This window comes from Ochotona curzoniae, unplaced genomic scaffold, assembly GCF_017591425.1.
Source record: "Ochotona curzoniae isolate NIBS_2020 unplaced genomic scaffold, NIBS_Ocur_1.0 contig_2210, whole genome shotgun sequence".
Classification (NCBI taxonomy): domain Eukaryota; kingdom Metazoa; phylum Chordata; class Mammalia; order Lagomorpha; family Ochotonidae; genus Ochotona; species Ochotona curzoniae.
The window spans coordinates 4,521,317-4,541,806 of record NW_024465369.1 but is presented as its reverse complement, the minus strand read 5'-3'; the positions used below and the strand labels follow the sequence as shown (position 1 = coordinate 4,541,806).

Here is a 20,490-nt window from a genome sequence, read left to right as displayed (position 1 = left end):
GGTCTCCTCTGTCCAAGGATGGATCATAAATCTTGACATCCAGGAAAATCTTTCTGGCTTTCTCAGTCATATGTTTTAGCCTGTATTTTCTCTTGACTGAGATCTCTCATCTGAATTATTGATGTTTAGTTCTCAGTGTCAACCACTTCACTCTGCAGAGCACACCATCCACTCTCTCAACACAAACTCTGGCTCTCATCATTGAACCATGTGGAAGAAAATTAGCTAAATGGAGAGCAGGGAGGAGAGTGAACACATGTGCCAGGCCTGTTTCCATTATCCAAGATCTCTCCCTGGCCATCACGTTGTTTCTCTGTTAATGCAGAGACTTTAGCTTGCTGATTTCAAGATCTCTTCGAGCCCAAGCTTTCTAGGAGAACATGACCCATATTTCAAACTGATCTAAACAATTACAGTAGCCCACAAAATTAAGCATTCAACATCTATTTGGCCGATCTTGCTGCCGGTGCTGAAGCCAGGATTCACACACTAATACTTACCCTAAAAGTATGTTCCCTGGTCATCTCAGAACCCCATATATTCTGCATTTGTCCTTTCCTCTACTTTTTTCCCTAAACTTTCTTAGTTTTTTTTAAAGGTTCCTGAATACCATTATGCAACTCTAGTGTATTCTGCCAAAGTTAAGTGGCACCATCAAATTCAACCCTTTAACATTTATAGTTGAACTACAGGACACTAGTTTAGAATAGCAGGGGAGTATCAGGTCAAGTGATGTACACTCTACAACTGTTGACTAATCCATCCTGGAAACCATTTCAACATAACTTCTAGCCTGATTTGGGGCCTTGAAATCTGTAATCATTAAACCATTCTTTGCTGAAAGCTGGCTCATTTATTACTAAATCAATCAAGGGCAAATAAACCAGAGTCTAACAAAGATGAGTAAGAAACAGACAAGCCTAATTTTTACTGCATCACTGACTTTAAAACTGAATACAAAATACTTCACAGAAAACTTCTTAACAAAGTACTCTTGGTTTTAAAACGCCTAGTGAGAATACATAATTCCTTTGAGTATTATAAATAAAATTGCCTAGGGGGGTGGTGTAAGTTAAGTCACCTCCCCAAATATTCTTAAAAATTAAACCTAAGCAGTAAGAAGCGTTTCAGCATCCCCTAACCCCATCATCTCATCACCATCCTTTTAGTGACCTTACTGTCTGTTTTAGAGTTTAATGATTAGGAAGCACTAAAATTTCCAAGAAAATAGTCTAAATCTTAAAAATCACTGGACGACTTAAAGAAAAACATAATTGTCTTAAATGAATACAAATTTAGAGGAAAAACTTTTTTGGTCCTTTTTCAGAACAGGGTTTCATGGGCCACGATTTATTTATTCTACCCAAGGCAGGAAAAGTAGCAGCCCCGCATCCGCATCAATACCACCTGACATGGAGTACATGCCCAAGAATTACCTGCCGCACAAACAGAATCCTACAACTTCAGAAGAAAAGCAGGGTAACAAACCACTCAAGGCCTTTTGGGTTAAAAAGACCCTCATCTAGCAAAACTGTGAAAACATCCAAGAAATGAGGAGTCACCATGATTCTTTTTCATATGTACTGTGTATGCACACAATCTTGTCACCTTAAGCCTTACAGTGGATATTTCTATATGAAAGACATCTCCAAATGAATGTTATACATACATTACTTATTTAGTAACACAGGCCCACCCACTCATTTATAGACTTCAGAGCAAAGCTTACTTCATCTAAGTTTCCCATAAAACGCATAGTAATGATTTTTTTGTTTTCATCAAAATATGATCCCATTGTCTTATGAATATTCATATATTCTATATTTAAAGTTTTTAATCACTTGAAAATTCTCAAAGCATTTGTTCTACAGGTTACACCACACACTGAACATGAAAGGGAGAAGTATCCAAAGAGATATACTTATGATTTAAAAGTTTCCCTGGGAATATTAAATATTAAATAAATATAAGCTGATAAACCATTAGCTAAAGAAAACATTTATTTTTATCTTTTATAAAATGTAATAACGCTGTTTTCTATGGCTACACTATCATAATACTGAAAATGTTTTTCAAAGCAAAACATTGTTTGGTATGTGGGTATCTGATTTGTATGTATGTGTGCCCGTGTCCACGCACACATGCGCAAGGTATTATAAAAGAGCCCATGTTTTAGATGCAACTTTGGCATTAGTGATCCATAACGATATGCAATTCAAAAGTATGTCTAAGATTAGGAAGCTAAAAAATCTTTTAGAGCTGTCAAAAAGGGAAGACTGCAGAAAGTCAGCAAGGACACACACAAACCCACGGATAGAGGAGGTCTGGGCAAGACCTGAGGTTTTCTGGACCAAGGGGATTAGTAACTTTGGTTTAGTTATTCCATTCTTGGCACCAGTCAGACACTGCGTAACTTTGTAACTCCTGGCTGCAAAGATGTCAGATCTTCCTTCATGGTGTTCTGACCAGATTCTCTTTGAACATATGCCCTTTCAAGTAAAATTAATCAATCTCTTTATCTCTCTCACTGCATCGAGAGCCATAATCATTACTCCGCTGCTGAGAAAGAAATGAAACCACTAATCACATAGGGAGTGGAGTTTAGTGCTCAGAGCAGGAAAGTTTTTATTAAGTTCTAATTCAAAAAATGATTTTTCGTGACTAGCCATACAAGATACACTATGAACAAGAGGCTGTACCACCAAAGCTGCCAGATGCATATCCACTGGCATTTCATCAACTTGGTAGCTATTATAGCACTTACACTTTGTTGAAGTGACTCAAGGACTGAAACCTAAAATCAGCTTATAACACTTGACATATAAGAATACATCACAAAAACAGCCATAAGAAAAAAGTTGAAAAAACCCCTCATCTTCATGTATTGGAAAAGCTAATATTAGCAAAATGCCCATACTACCCAAAACAATTTAAAGATTCAATATAACCTACATCAAAATATCAGTGATATTTTTCACAGAGTTAGAAAAAAACAATCTCAAAATTCACAAAAGATCCAGAACAACCAAATCAACCTTGTACAATAAAAACAAAAACAGATGCATCAGGATACCAGATTCCAAGACTTGTTACAGGTCACTATAACCAAAAGTGTATGATGTTGACATCAAAACAGATAGGTGGGCCAAAAGGACAGAATAGGAACCCCAGAAATAAATCCACATATCTAAAACCAACATTGAGAAACGTGCTAAAAATATTCCCTGGAGGATGGATGTTCTCTTCACTAAAATAATAGTGAGAAAATTGCACCACCACATAGGGAAACTTGAAACAAGAGCCCTACTTTAAATCTTGTACAAAAATCAATGCAAATGGAATGGAGGATCAATGTTAAGAACTGAATTCCTGAAACTGCTTATTGGAAAACATTGGACGTTGCTAAGGCCACTTTTGAATAACTCCCCAAAAGAATATGCAATCAAAACAAAACCAGACAAACAGTGCTATATCCAACTTAATCCTCTCCACAGCAAAGATAACAATCAGCAGAGTAAAAGGGGCAGGTCAGCGTTGTGACTCACCAAGTTAAGCCACTGGTCACAATACCAGGCATCCCAGCAACTCTGCTTCAGATTTGGGTCCCTGCTCATTCACCGGGGTAAACAGCAGAAGATGACCCAAATCCTCGAGACTCTGAATTTATGTGGGAGACTAGATGCACTTCAAGGCTCTTGACCTTGGCCTCCCCCAGACATAGCTGTTACAGACAATCAGGGAGTGATCCAGCAGATGCAAGATCTCTTTCTGTCCTCCTCTTCTCCCTTGCATGGATAAACTTTGCCTTTCATATAAATAAGTAAAATATGTTAAAGAGAGAGGAGAAACAATTGACAGATAAAAGAAAACATGAGCAAATCATGTCTGTACTAAAGTTAATAATAAAATATAAAAAATATGCAGAATATATAACACGCTCAGTAAATGCAGCAATACAACAGTCCAGTTAAGGAATGGGTAAGGGATCTGAATAGACATTTTTCAAAAGAAGAAATACAATGGCCAAGAAATACATGGGAAAAAATGCTAGCCGTTAGGGAAGTGTAAATAAAAAATACAAGGAGATATCATTTCACTTCAGATATAATGGTTATTTCCAAAAGTTAAAAAATAACAAATGCTGGTGAGATTATAAAGAAAATGCAACCTTTACAATACTTGTGGGAACGCAAAAATCTGTACTACTGTTATGGGAAACAATATGGAGGGGACACAAGAAACTAAAAACATATCTATCATAAGAGCCAGCCATCCTACTTCTGGGAATACAGTTAAAGGAAATGAAGTCAGCATGTGAAAGAGATATCTGTACTCCCATGTCTATTACAAGCAGATTCATAATAGCAATGACATGGAATCAACATAGATACTTATCAACTGACAACTGGACGATGGAATTGTATACACACAATGAACTATCACTTAGCCAAAAATGAACTCAATTTTGATATCTGCAGCAAATAATAATAATAATAATAATAATAATAATGGAACTGGAGATCATTATGCTAAGCAAAATTAATCAGGCACATAAAAATGTGTTCTGCATGTTATCTCTTGTGTATGGAAGTCATGATATTTAAAAATGCATGCCCTATCATTTGGTATACAGATACTTACAAACGTCTTCACTAAAGAAAAGTTACTGCATGAAGGAACAGTTTGAAAACATTATTTATTTCCAGGGAATAGTGGTCTTCCTACTTACTACTTCTTAAATCATTTATTCAGTGAAGGATTCAGCTTAAAATTAAAGTAAGTTGAAAATACATAAGTAAAATAAGAAAGGGAAGAGGAATGAAGGGAGCAAAGGAGAGTGAGTGGGATGTATTATGGCCTTGATATCTCTCGCTTGTTCTCTCTCTCTCACTCTCTCTCTCTACATATATATACATATGTATATGTAGCATATGAAATCTGTTCTCTTTATATATACAAAAAAGGATGTGTTAAGTATTTATCATACATCATATAAAGATAAATAGTAGTTACTGAACACCTGTAGTAATATACAGGTGATTATTAAAACAAACATATGACATTTAATTCCCAAAGGGCTAGAACATTGCAGCCCTATAGAATTAATCAGAAACAGAGAAATAACATAGACTTTCTTTATTTGAACAAGATATTCTCAATAATATAGATGAAAAGATATTGACCAAAGAGTGCTATCCCTTAATAGCTACTTATTTAACAATAAGAATATATATCCTAACACAGTTGGCTGGTACCTTAAGCTGTATTTACTATAGTGATTTAGTGACTGGAAAAAAGACTGTTCCAAAGGTAAGGGTGTAGGAATTGGCTTTTTAGACTGACAGGCAGTATTGACAAATAGGTCTCAGTCTCTCAGCATCAGATCTAAAGATTAGGCAGAGAGTACTGCGACCAAGCGTTACTCCTACATTTAATATCCAGAAACACCAGATGATTCCATACAGATCCAAAACACCACTTTTTTTAACCTTTGTTGATTTTTTATTTATTTGAAAATCACAGTCAGTGATAGAGGGAAACAGCGAAAAAATACACATTTATCTTCTGTGTGCTGGCTTTTCCCCAAATGCCTGTGACTACCAGGGCTGGGTGAGGCCAGTGCCAGGAGGTAGTTAATTCAGGTCTCTTGATTGTACAGCAGGGCTATTACAGGCTGCCTCCCTCCACGATATGCACTAAGCAAGACATAGGATCAGAATCAGAAAAGGGAATTGATCCCAGACCCTCCAGTACAGTAAGTGGGAGGCATGTGCGAGTCCTGAATGTGGGACTAAATCACTGTGCTATAACTATGACCAGATTATCAATTTTAAATCAGAAAGTTTCTTAATTACTATAATAGCTTAATGACCCATCCTGGCAAAATACAAGACCTATAAATCATTTTAAACATCTTCTGTATTTCCTTGTACTAGCAGTAAACAAAAAAAAATTTTTAAATCTCCACTCAAAATAACTAAATGACTTTGAAATCAATTTAACAAAGGCTACACAAAAAAAGATGCAAAAATTGCTTGGCTAAATCACTGAAAAGACAAGACATTTTATGTTAGTGGGCTAGGGGACCCAATAAATTTAGAATACTAATTCTCTCTAAATTTATTTATGCAGTCAACCCAAGCCCTACCAAAATTTCATCAGGTTTTTATAGTAAGCTTAACAAACTTATTGTATATTGAAAATAGAAATTTAAAAAATCATGAAAAAGTACAAACAAGACTTTTTTCACTTTCCAAATTCAAAATGTATTTTAAAACTCCAGCTATCAAGACAATATAGAATAGGCTGTAAGACAGATACAAAAATCAATGCAACATAATTGACACTGTACAAATAAGTCTTCATATTTACGGTAAGTTCATCTCTAACAATTACGTCCAGGCAATTCCATGAGAAAAGTTTTTTTTTTCTTTTTCAACAAATTATCCATAACAATAAATTATGAGTCCACATTGCAATCTTTATCTTCAGTGTAAGACTCAAACACACAATAACAACAACAACAACAAAACTCTTCAAAATCAGTAAGAATACAAACAATCCAATTTAAAAATAATGACTGTTCAGTGGCTGATCTTGGCAGTTTACACTACCTGTGAAACACTGCACAGTCCCAGCAAAATGTAAAGGCTTCACACATTCATCACACAATCTATAAAAATAAAGCAAACAAGGCAGCCAGGCATAGATGTCTCCTTCAAGTTACTAACAACCAATAAATACTTGGGAAGAAAATATCACTGGTAAAATAAAATCTAAATAATGACACATTATTTCAGATTTACTAAAATAATTATCATAAAACAAAAGATATTAAGAGAAGCCCCCATATATTGATGATAGGAACATACTGTCATAAATTTTATTAGAAATGTTTGTAGCCCTAAACAAGTTAACCATGTATTTGACGTGGAACCCAACCATTCCACTCCCAAGACAGGTAAAGAAACTTCCAACCTTTGAAAAGCTAATAGAAAATGCATATTGCTACACATGAGTTTCAAAGTATCTATACTAAAATAAACTTTGCTTTTAATTTTTTTTCACAAATGTTTATGCCATTTCATATGCCTACAATGATAATTACATGAAATAGTTTCACAGCATTATCTATAGATATACATGCAAAGAGTAAAAAAAGTGGGTAACCCTGCGGTGCATCAGGTTGACCATCTGCCTGTGATACCAGTATCCCTTTGGGGAGCACCAGTCTGAGTTGCGACTTCGATTTTTGATCCAATTCCTTGCTAATCTATCTTGGAAAGCATCAGAAGGTGGCCCAACTACATTACTCCTGCCAACCATGTAGGAAAACTTGACAGATATTTAGGCTCCTGTCATTGGCTTCTCCTAGCAGTTGTAGCCATTTAGAGAGAATCAACAGATCTCTTTCTTTATTTCTTCCTCTCTCCATGCTACTTTGCCTTTTGAATATAGAAAATACATCCTTATAAAAAAGGCAGAAGCAACATAAGTGTTTATCAACATGTGATTTGATTTTTAAAATGTGCTATAGTCTGTACAATAGTACTACTAAGCAATACAAATAAAGCACAATATGCAAGAAATTAAAAATAGTATGTGAAATTAAAGAAGCCCGTCATAAAAACTCGTATATATATGGAATCATTGAATGTTATTAAATACCCAGAAAAGGCCAAATATAGAAACATGTTAGTGGCTGTCTAGTGCTGAGGCTGGTACAGGCATTGAATGCATGTAGGACTTTAATGAGCATGATGACCTAAAATTGGATTATGGCATTGGCTGCACAAATTGGCAAATGTGCTAATAAAACTGAAATGTACATTAACACTGTACATTTTATTGCAAAATTATGCTTCAGTACAGTTCAAAACAGCTCATTTTTCATTCTAATAATTACTACTATTACAACTGTGTGAAATAAACCTTCATTTGCCATGAACTGCTTGTTCTTCTAGATGATCAATCATCCAAAATAGTAACCATTTCACATGAAATATAAAGAAACATACAAGTAGCAGTATATTGGGTATGAGAGACTGTAGAGAATGGCAACATTATAGTCCATTCTAAGTTTCACAGAACTTTTTTTCATAATGGAAAGACATTTTTTATAATGGAAAATCAAATAGTGAACGACCAGTGGACTAGTTTTAGCTCTATTACATTAACACCTATGTCAGTCAGTTGGGTTTTCTTAAATATTAATATAAACTTTTTTATCTTGTCTACAATAGCCAAGGGCTATTGCATAACCCAGGTGAGAAAAATAAAATAGTAATAGAATAATAGAATAATTCTTGAACTTTCTACCACATTTAGAAGTGACCTTTGCATTCTTCTTAATCCTGATTTCAAGCCTGAACATTGCAAGAGGCAATTCTTGGGACTCATCTAAATTCAAGTCCAGTAATCAAAAGTACCATTATTTGAATGCTTCATATGACTTTTTGCATGTAATATTTATTCCAAATAGAGAAAATTTAGTTGAGTATGAACTCCAGTATATGAACAAATGCTACACAGCTTTTGTCATCTATTCCCTATTTACTAATAAGAAAGAAGAGGCATCAAGATAACGGATGCGCCCACAGCTTGATTAGAATTCAGAGTTGGATTTACTAAAACCCAACACTCAACCACTCTGTTACAGACTCTGCTGAGGATGCAGTGTCAGCTCTTTAATTATTTGCAGGTTTCAGAATTTGAAAATCATATAAAAGTTCTGTACATATATATCTAAAAATTACATCTTGAAAGTAATTTTCTTAAACAGATTAAAATGGAGCACTCCTTTATAAGAATATATGCTTAGCAACTGAAATCCTTGCTATAACCAATTTAAAAATATTAACCCTGAGGAAAAATCCAGGAAAAATTCATGTTATTCTTAACAAGTATGCTGTTACTTTTGTAGTGAAATACATTTGGGAATTATGTTCACCATTGTGAGATAAAACTGTTTTCACAGAGGATTTTAATTAAGATACATAGTATTGTAACATATGAGCAAAACCAACTGAAAATGGTGATTGTCTACACTCTTGAGAAACTATAGTTTTTCTATTACTTGAAACACAAAAAGAGTTGGGAAGAATGCAGATGGAGGGTAAGGAAGAAGAGAGGGTGATCTAAGGGTCCCAAACTCTAGCTCATTCTTTAAATGTTGGTACAGCTGAGACTGAGCCACAATCAGTCTGGGTCTTCACATGAGTTGCAGGTATTCAAGTATTTGGGCCATCAACTGCCACATGTCACGGTGCTCACAAACAAGAAATTGGAATTAGGAGCAGAGCTGGGGTTCAAGGCCAGGCGCTTCATGGAGGGATAGACATCCCAACAGCATTTTAACCACTGGGCAAAGTGCTCATGACATGCACAATGGCTTTTTATTTTATACTCTTGGTGGAGGTAGGGCAATGATGAATGGAAGGAAGAAAGTATGAAACATTCCCTATATGAGCCACAATTTGGTTTCCATAGTAACTCCAAAGAAGTAAATAAAAAGATGAGATGGTTAATTCATGCTCAAATACCTGCTAAGAAATGATAACAAGCTTTAAGAGCCTATTATTAAAAGAAAGTCATAAATACAAGTGCTAAATGTACACCTTTTGAATGATTCAGTAGCAGCTATCACATACAAGTCTAATGTTTGTAGCCCAGATGTTATCTGCGGTGGTAAGGATCTAGGAACTTTGTAGAAATATAATTCAAAACTGCAAGGACAGTGTGAATGCACAAGGAATCCACAGGAAGGCTGACTTTTTCAGCAATCTGATTCCAATTCAGATTGACTGTGCTAAAAACTAACACTTAAGGTGATGGCCATGAAAGAGCTTTGCAAAGTAAATTTTTGAGGTTGCTTTATGAATTCATGAAACTATCATCTAGTCTTTAATTCATGTTTCAATCCCACTTTACAGATCTGCCTTGGCTTGAACTTAGATTTTTAAAATTTTTTTTGTTTAGAAATCTGTTTTCTACTTACAATAATTCAAATTTCTGTAAGATGCAAAAATTCCACTATGAAAGAAAAAGTGAAAGTAAATTTACTTCTAGATTCCATAGAGGAATTTCTCCATGGATAATCTGATGACCAGGCAGAAATCCTTCTCATGCCAATCACCAGTTCAATAGTCTAATTCTACTCCCCAACTCCAAAGACCAATTGAATTAGAGTCCTCTAACACATTTTAATTACTTCATTTTGCATCTACTTCATTGTATTATAGACATATTGCAGATCAATACTCAGACAGAATAATCTGATCAATCACTACAAAATGAATCCAGTTGCACAGCATAATAAACAGCCTGTGGTGAACAAGTGATAAAGCCTAAATGAGAAGACTTTCCATGAATGTGGGAGACATGAGGTGTGCATAAATTATCACACCCTTTCAACATTCTGCTGAAACGACGATAAAGGCTTCAGAATAGGTAACCAGAATCAAACACATGAAGCTGAAGACTGAGAGTGGAAAGCAGTGAATTTGGGAACAGGAGCTCAAAGCAATTTGTCAAAAACTTAGGGGACTATTGTGGAGTATGGTAGCAACGAGAAGTTAGTTTAGACTTGCAGAGCTCTGGCAAGCTTTGGCACATAGAGGCTCAAGGGAGGGGCAAAGTTTGTGACTGAAGAGTAATGAAACATCCATAAATCGAATTAATTACCTCCCACATCCTTTCATCTCCCCTTGGTCATCCTCTGCAAGAACAAATGCAATCAAAACTCAGCTCCCTGGAAAAACATTATTGAGAAGGGCAGGCAAAGTGCAAAACAAAGAAAAGGCATTCTAGAAGAGTGTTGGAATGTACAGTTTGAAACCAAATGCAGAGTTACATCCACCCCAAATTCTTTGTGCCCTCTGCTCAGAAGTCCTGCATTGGCATAGAGCAAGGGTTTAACAGACAATGAATATTCCCTATAATGAGAATTGTTTATCATGAATATGTCCATCCCTACTACAGATGACACCTCTCACCTTGCCTGGGACTAGGAGTGAACAGGTGAGTATCTTCTCACTAGCAGAATGTGAACAGATCTGACGAGCAAGGGTGGACTTCAATATGTCTGCAAATCCTCTTTTCCTATCCCCATAAGACATGGAATTACAGACTCACTAGCAAGCAATGGAGGGCAACAGAGATGACCATGTCCAACTCCCAGGCTAGATCACATCTGACCATGAAGCTCCTAGCTGTTCCTCTGTTGAAGCACACCTGGAAAGTTCTCAACCACCATGAAAGGGTAACTACTACCCTGAGATCTCAACACAGAGAGATGGCAAGTTCCAACCTTAGGTATTTGATTAATTTTTAATTCGTGTTCCAATCTCACTTTTACAGGCTTTCTTTGGTTTTGTGAGACATCTGAGTCTTCCTTATCCAAGTGCCATATATGTGAGTGCAGTTTTCCAGGAGACTCCAGCACCTGCCAGCACGTGATTGCAATAGTACAAGATACTCTGAGAACACTAAGATGTGCCCAAGGACTCCTTCAATAAGTGAATAAAAGTAATTAGTAGTGCTCTCTGGAGCCTCTATTTGGAGGTGAGCTCCTAGATAGCAATAAAACACTTGAAACATATATGGGATTTCTGTGTCACTTACTCAAAATTCACCTCAATGCCCTTTCCAGCAACAAGATTCTGGAGAGCCCCACTGCTGAGTTTAGATGGGCAGATAGGAATCTTGACCTTACACTTTTAAAGAGAAAATGCACAGCTGAATAGCCATGTGGAGCAGAGAGGCAAGTCAATCTTTTCACGCAAGGCAGGGATCATTGTACCGGTGAAGCCACTGCGTGTGGGACATCTTTACTCTAACCACCCAGCATTCAGCTGAAAAGACACAACCCTTTACATATTGGTGGAGATAGACTTTTGAAGGATCCATTTAACAATAGAAAATGAACTTTCCATGAAAAAAGTCCCAATAGTGTAGCAAGCTGGGTCAAATATTCACCACACTCAGTGTCAGTGCCTCACTCTTAATGTGCAACACCAAAGGGTAACTAAAAATTGACTAGCATGGAATAAGTCTCCCCAGGTAAGAAGAGATTTTTAAATTTAAAAGAAAAATAGGAAAAGTGATTAAGAAGAAGCATGTATAATACAGAGAATGAGGAAGATCAAATGAAATTTCTCCAAATGAAAAGGGTGATATATCTATCAAATAAGATACCTTCTTTTAAAAATCACGGCGTAAGTAAAAAAGATCACAGAAACTAAAAAATGTGACAGCCAGAAATTAAAAAATAATTCAACAGGAAGTTCCATATGAAAATAAAATGGAAAGGAATTTAGAAATTAGACTAAAATAAAAAGAACAACGAGAGAAGTATCTAGAAGTTGAAGGTAAGTTTGACATGTGTAGTATCTGAAGAGCTTCAGAAGGAATATAAGTACACTGGGAGGAATCATATCACACAAACTTCAGGATCATTGGACATGAGTTTATCCATTAAAATTTGCATTAATATTAAGCACAACAAATGAAAAAGGAATAACCTCAAAATACATAGTTACAAACATTTTAGAACTTCAACAGATAAAAGGGGTATTATAGAAAGATAGAGATACAGAAAGAAAAAAAAAACAAGCAAACAGGTAACAAAAAAACAAGAGATGAGACCAGAAAGACATCAAATTTCTCAGTAACAATCCCTGGCAAGACTTCCAAATCTAGACTGAAAAGTACTTTTTAACCTTGAATTCACACCCAAGCTATTCATCAAAGACACTTTCAGAAAGGAAAGGACTTGAAAAATCACTTCCAATGCACCCTATGATAGGTGTCATAGGAATTATAGCAAGAGAAGCAACACACCAGGAACCCAGAATCCAAGATGAGGAAGAACAAGGAGCGGAAGGGATATTCCACACGTGATATTGGTACCACAGTCCAAACAGAACCATGGGGCAGAAGATTCTAAGAATATCTACTCCTGAAATTCTGATGCAGTGATTAGAATCATGCTTATTTCTAAAATGACTAACATGCATGTGTCACATCAAATCATGCATTTTGGAAATAGTAGCAATAGGCTCAAAGGAGACCAAGCAAAATAAACAAAGAAAAAAAAAGAATAGGTAATTTGTCATGTCTTTGTAACACAGCTGAACAAGGAAGTGTGTGGAAGCAGAGCACACTGCTTGGCTCATCAGAGAGTAACAGCTGTACTGCAAAGCAGCACTGGAATGAGAGGAGATTGAGGATGCTTAGCAATGAAGTCCCCATTCAGGCCTCCGAATCTCATATTGCAGTGCGTAGGTCCACGTCTTTGCCCTGTTTCCCACGCAGCTTCCTGCTAATGTTCATCATGGGAGGTAGCAGGTGATGGTTTATGTACCTGAGTCACTGCTACCCATGAGAGAAACCCAAATTGAGTTCCTTCACCCTGTACTTGGGCCTGGCCCAGCCATGGATGTCATGGACCTCCGGGGAGTGAACCACAGGGCATCTCTCCTCTCCCCATCACATACCAAAATAAAATAAAAATAAAACATTTTTAAAAATCAACAGTGTATACTGATTTGAGCATTCTGAAGGGTTATAGCAGGAGGAGAGGATTAGCTAGACGAGAGATAAATCACCACCTAACACAACAAATTAATACAAATAGCTAGTATTTCTGAATCAAGACGCACCAACGACAAGCATATCATCTGTGTTGTGAGCCTCAACACAAAGAGCAAAAGCAGTTGAAACTGGAGGCCTATCAGTGGTCAAACTGGGAAGCGAGAAACGACTGCAGCATCTTAGCAAGATTGCAGTAATATTGAAGTTTTACACCATGTGTTCCTAGTCTGTTTATAAAAAGTGAATCCAATCTCTTTTTTCAGAAATGATCAGAAATGGTAGTGAAGAAAACTACTAAAACCCCCTGACAGGAGGTAGTCCAGATTTTAGGGCTTGTAGGGAAAAAAATAACAGAGCAACTTATGTTATCTAGGTAATTATACTTTTCTGGACCTGCTGAGAGAGATACAAAATGAGCGCTTGTGGTCTCTGAGGAAAAATAATTAGAATTTTCTGTGGTAAACACCATGCACTGTTTGTCTATGCTTTCTGATCGTCCAGTAATAAGAGCATTGACAGTGTATTACATTTTGCCTCTTAGATAAATACTCACAGAAGAAAATAAAATGACTTCAATTTAACCAAATTCCCAGAAGAAATATTTCTTACACTTCTAGAAGAAATTAAGAAACACAGTTCTCTCTTGAGTGCATTGCATTTTCTCTAAGATTCTTAAGCTTTAATGTATACTATACATTTTAATGTATAATGCAATGTTTTCTTAAAGTAATCGCAACGCTGATAACATTATTATTTAAAATACAATTGCATATCAATAAATGTGAGATCACTTCTTCCTAATGCAATATCATTTTCATGTTAAAAAGTATTGATTTATCTGCAAAGCATCAAGAGAGGGAGAGACAGAGATAAAGATTTTCCACCCACTGGTTCACTCTCAAAACATCTACATCAGCCACCAGTGTTTGACCAGATACAAGCCAGGATTCAGGAGCGCCATCTTGCTTCCCACAAGAGAGGCAGAAGGCTAGGAACCTGCGCCATTAACCACTGCTTCAAAAGTTCCACCTCTAACATAATGGTTTCTCTAAAGATCAGACCTCACCTTTCCAATGTTTTGGTCAAAACTTCACCAGGAATTAGTACTAATTAGCACAAATGTGCACAACCAGCACTTTATTCCTGATACCACATTCCCTCCACAGAGGCCGTTTCACAGTCTGCTGATCTCAATGAGGGTAACTCTACCCAGTCAGTTACTGAGGACAAGTCAGTATTTCACAGTATTTCACCTCACGCCTTTCCCACCATCCAATCATGACAGCAATACTTTGATCTCAGCACTATTAACATTTGGGGACTTGCCGACTCCTTGTTTAGGGAGATGAAGTCCTGTGCCAGAAACACTTCCAAATGTTGCCAAATGTTCCCCTGCAAAGCAAAATCACTAATGGTGATTTTGGATACATTCAAAGGTTATGGACCCAGAATATACACAAAACTCACCATTGTGTCAGCACCTCCACTGCCATGACCCGGGCTCCTTCTCATCACTCCTCTTTCCATCTGCAGTAGCTTCCTAGCTGGTTGTTCCATTTTGCTTTTTTCACCTGGCCACCCACAACAGGCCCTATTCAAATCACCTTGAGGGCCCGGCGGCGTGGCCTAGCGGCTGAAGTCCTCACCTTGAACGCACTGGGAGCCCATATGGGCGCCAGTTCTAATCCCAGCAGCTCTGCTTCCCATCCAGCTCCCTGCTTGCGGCCTGGGAAAGCAGTCAAGGACAGCCCAAAGCCTTGGGACCCTGCATCCATATAGGACACCCAGGAGAAGTTCCTGGATCCTGGCTTCGGACCATCATAGCATCAGCCATTGCGCTCACTTGGGGGGTGGATCATCAGACGGAAGATCTTCCTCTCTCTCCTCCTCTCTGTATATCTGACTTTCCAATAAATAAATACATCTTAAAAAAATCACCTTGGGAAAAATCAGTTGTACCATGTCACCATTGCCCCAAAATCCTCTATTGTCTTGCTATGAACCCTCCATGCTAGAAATAGTGTGGCTGGCACCTTAAGGATTCACCAAGTATTTGAGTAGAGGGAACTCCTAGGTACAAATAATGAGGATTAATTGTTTACAGATGGTTGCTAACAGTGTGATCTGCTCATCATCACAAAGCAGACAGGCAGGAGTAGCTCCATTGACTGAAAACAACAGGCAACGTGACTCTTAATCTGATACTCCTGCTGACACGACTGCCCTTGCACTATATCCACTCTTCTTGGCACTACACACAGCTCAAAGGATCCATTCACAGTCATGACAGGCATTCAACAGCCCTGAAAAGCTAATGACCCCATGGCTTGCAACTCACCAAGCGTTCAACAGAAATCATGCGAAGCCAAACTGTCACTCATCCGTGTTCTTCCATCTGGAGTTCTTCTAAAGAAAGGACTCATCTAGAGATGCCACTACTGTGAATGGAGCTAGGTAACATCTAACCTAATGATTCACAAGATCAAACAACAGACACGGAAAAAGACCTGAAGTGGCTGAGGCAACAACCTAAACCTAGAGAAAGGCTTCTAGGACTATAAAACAAAGCATGATCTATTTGAGTATCCTTGGAAATCCAGATTACAACAGATGTGGATTCTTATATTTGATAAGGTATTATAAAAATACAGCCATCTTCATTTTAAGAATGTAAGATGTAGGGCACAGCATGGTAGCTCAGTGGCTAAAATCTTTACCTTGCACATGCCAGGATCCCATACGGGCATTGGTTCTTATCCTGGCAGCCAGCTTCCCATCTAGCTTCCTGCTTGTGGCCTGAAAAAGCAGTCGAGTATGGCCCAAAGCCTTGGAAACCTGCACCCACATGGGAGACCCAGAAGAGGCTCTGGGCTCCTGGCTTCAGATCAGTGCAGCTCTAGCCAATGCAGCCACTTGCGGAATAAATCAAAGGACAGAAGATCTTCCTCTCTGTCTCTCCTCCTCTCTGTATATCTGACTTTCAAATTTTTTAAAAAGTCTAAAAATGCAAGATATGATATAAACTCATCCACAAAAACAGTAACAGATGTTAAGATGCTGAAGTTTTATTCTGAGGTGATGACCAAGTAGGGCTTGAGTGGTTCGATCAAGTTCTTGCTTACTTTTAAGATAAAATACATTTTCCTTTTCAGAAAAAAAAAACTGAAACCACTGAAATACCAAGTCATTGGGAAGAAAGGATAAATCAATTAAGCCTGGTGAAATTAGTTGATGAATCTAAATAAAAAAGAATACCATGTGATCAATAAAATCGTAAAGTTGATTTTATTCAATAATTTGCATTATTGATCCTTATATAAAACCCAGCTATATAAACGGATATAGAGTATGATTCAGATTGTCTGAGAAATGTGGGTACGTGTGCACACAAGCATGAATTAGGTATCTTCATATTCATCAGTCTCTACCATTCTCTACTCTGCTCCCTGCCCAGGGGGCTGACCTACACTCATGCATCATGTATCATATACAAGGTCTGGGCAGGATATGTGGGAACAAGGAGGGAGCAAGATAGGAGCATTCATTCCCCTTAGCCCTCTACCTATTTTTCATTATCAGTATTTAGGTATTTCCATATAAAGGCATCTGTTAGCCACCTTTTCAATAAGTTTTCGCTATGCATTCCAGAAATAATTATTTCTTTTTGTGCCTGCAAGTCTGGAAATTGTGAACTTGCCAACTCTACAGTGTGAGGATGTGGTGCACAATTCCTTGTTGGTGTCCTACACCTTGTACACAAAGCACACTTTCATAAGAGTGTTTTACCAGTGCTATTTCTGAGCTGACAGAACTGTAAATAGTAATAATAGTAATACTATAAACACAGAGTGAGACAGAGAGAAGGGAGGAGAGAGAAATAGAGAGAGAGAGAGAACGAAAGAAATATATGTGCTTATATTGTATATTCTGTTTAATATTATGCTTTTATACAAATATGTGTAATATATATTTACAAGTGCAAAGGGTATAAAAAGAAACAATGGGTAAAAAAGATACACCGAATCAAAGCAGACTGTCAAGTAAAACAGATGCTCCGGATTTTTGCTTTTAATTTTGTACCTTTACAATATTTCTACCTTTAAAACATTTGGCTGTATGCAAGTAATTTGGTTCAGATTCAAAACTAATGGTTTTGTGAGTTTTTCAGTGACACAGAAAGGAAAGAAGCAATGAATACAAGGGCAAATGAGAACAATGACCTGGATGCTTACTATGAGCAGACAATGCGTTTGGAGGAAAGGATTCTCATTTCTATTACTGTAGTTTGATAATTATCAAAATGTGCGTCAGCTGAAGAGTCTGCAACATACCATCTTGTCTGTTATACCACTATTAGAAAAACAGGTATTTTGATTATTTGCTTTAAAATAAGCCGATTTTCTTCATGTAGCTCATCTGTGTTTTCTGTTTTCCATTTTAATTTAAATTTTTGCAAAGTTTAATGGAGAAATTTAGACACCTAAAATATACGTACTTCAATTTGATAATACATTTGTTTTTTATGACAAAAGCAAAATATCCCCATTCGCAGAAAAGCAACCATAACTTTTATAGAGGGAAAAATATAAGTGACTAAATGAGGCATTAGAGACTACAATTAAATGACTTTATGGAAGCTTTAATGCAATTAAACTTCCTCCAGACTATATCTCTAATGGTACTTTTTCATTTAATATACTTTAAAGCATGATTCACTTTCATTTTGCAAACTCATTTAAATATTATAAATATTATCTTTCTACATATTTCTGTGATGATACAATACATTTACAGTCTCGTTAATTCACAGATGATGAGAGGAAAATGAAAACTCTTTGAGGATCATAGATCTTCTGCCAACATTACATTTTCCAGTTCCAAGATATTAAGTATGTAAGTTATCTGTTTTTGTAAGAATGGACTCTTGAAACAGTTATAAATATTTAAAATGATCTGATTATGAAACTTTAAGGAAATTAAAATCCAGAACAAAGAAAGCATAACTGTTAAAAAAAAAAGCCAAGATGTTAGGGGTTCATAACTTAAATTAGTAAGTTATTAGGTTTGGAAATGAAATCCAACAAATCTTTTCCATAGCCATATGGAGGAAATACTTAGAGAAGAATAGAAGTTGTATAACATGTTTCAGACTCCATATCAACTTATTCATAGTTCTAAAAACTGTACATGATGTAGCTAAAGATCTCAAAGGTAAACATACAGTCAGAACCTTCCAGATATATTTGATAAGGCAATTTGTCCTGATCCCAAACCTAATTTTACAATATCTACACTAGACACTGAAAAAGTATTTCATAATATGTATTTAACCAACCTGAAATATGAAATAATGAGGCATACAGAACTGATGCAAGACCTTTCTAACTTGGGCTATCAGTTAACCTCAGATATCATTTTTACTCTCCTTATACAGAACCATACTGAAACATTCAACAAAGGAGAAGGAGGTGTTGTCCTGGAAGTGATAACTTCAACTGCCAACAATACAAAAAATCAGAAGAATCAGAAATACCACAGGCGGAGATAGCAATTACGCTGGAACAGAAACCCAAGTCAACATGATAAAGAGAGTCTACATTCCTTCTTTAGACATTTCCTGCTATTCCACAGCTATGAAGAACAAGGACAGAAAGAATATTCTTCTCAACAATGAAAATGGGACAAAGGCACAGCTAAGGCATTCCTACCTGCTTTCCAGAGGAACTGATTATCCTTTTTACTTTCCAAATGAGCCGCATGAGACAGCAAGAGAGAAAGCAACAGGAAGAGCCTCCTCACGCTTCTCCATGGCCAGCAAGTGACAGCCACGCGATCTCTTGGAAACATTCTTCAGGTCTGTCCGTCTTGTGACTTGTCTATTCCTAAGAGAAAAGAAAAGAAAAGAAAAAAAAAAATCAAAGTAGAATCAAGTAAGCCTCTTATGCACAGAAATTAGAGAAAATCTCTTTCATTGGTAGAACCTTTGGCATGACAGTATCATAAATTTTCTTTTAAAGATTAGAAGTTCATTGTTCATATTTTTAGTCCTTGCTTGAAGACATCATACCATCCTATGAAAGCAGGGTTGGTGGATATTTGAGATTCCCCGCCCCTTCTCAGCCACATCCCTTGATTGGGAGAGAGAGAGGAGACACACACAGCAAAGTCAAAGACAGGATAAGGAGTGCAATTTTGTTGGTAAAAATGGAGCAAAAGGGTGAGCACAAGACAACTAGTTCTGTTCTAAGAAAACAAGAGTAATCTCACACAAGATAAAGTTTGAGATGAGCCTTGGAGAACCATAAGGGCTTGAAGGAGTCAGAAAGGGCATTTCAGGAAGAGGGAAAAAGGTGCTGAGACGCACACGTTAGGGGACCAGTGATTTTGCTAGCAGGTTTCTGTGAAGGACACGGAGGGAAGGGAGGCCTGAGTAGACATGAAATTTAGAAACACAACTTAGGGTCCAAATAGAAACAGCCATGAATACCACAGGAAGGATTCAGACATCATGCCTTGAACAATTGCAAGAACAACAGAACAGCACATAACTTTCATGTAAATGGAATCTGTTTATGCAATGGATTTCTAGTACATGATGCTACAGAAATTGGGGCTTGGCAGAAAAATTAGTGAAATGGTCCAGGCAAGCGTTGATTAATAGAAAGATCAGGAGAGATTTCAGAGGCAACAGAGATAAATTTAAAACAATCTGCTTCAAGGCCTATATGCAAATTCAGATGACTCAACAATGTCCCCAAACTCCTCTTCCAAAAAGGGGAATCTGGAAGAGGGACAGGATTGAAAAGGGGGGAGAAAAAGGACTTATTTTAGAATATATCAACTCAGATGTGTCTGCCAGATATTCAAAAACAGTTGTCAGGAAGGCAATAAGAAAAT

The 20,490-nt window shown here is 37.0% G+C and overlaps 1 protein-coding gene across 1 annotated transcript in view; it reads right to left on the bottom strand.

The window, feature by feature from the left end:
- The window catches only part of THSD7B (thrombospondin type 1 domain containing 7B), a 717,619-nt gene extending 698,148 nt beyond the window's left edge, over positions 1–19,471 (bottom strand). Inside the window, exon 1 of the mRNA XM_040971516.1 lies at positions 19,302–19,471. Within this exon, the coding sequence (XP_040827450.1) occupies positions 19,302–19,440 (139 nt within the window). The 5' untranslated portion in view covers positions 19,441–19,471. The remainder of the gene's footprint in view (positions 1–19,301) is intronic.
- Positions 19,472–20,490: the final 1,019 nt, after the last annotated feature.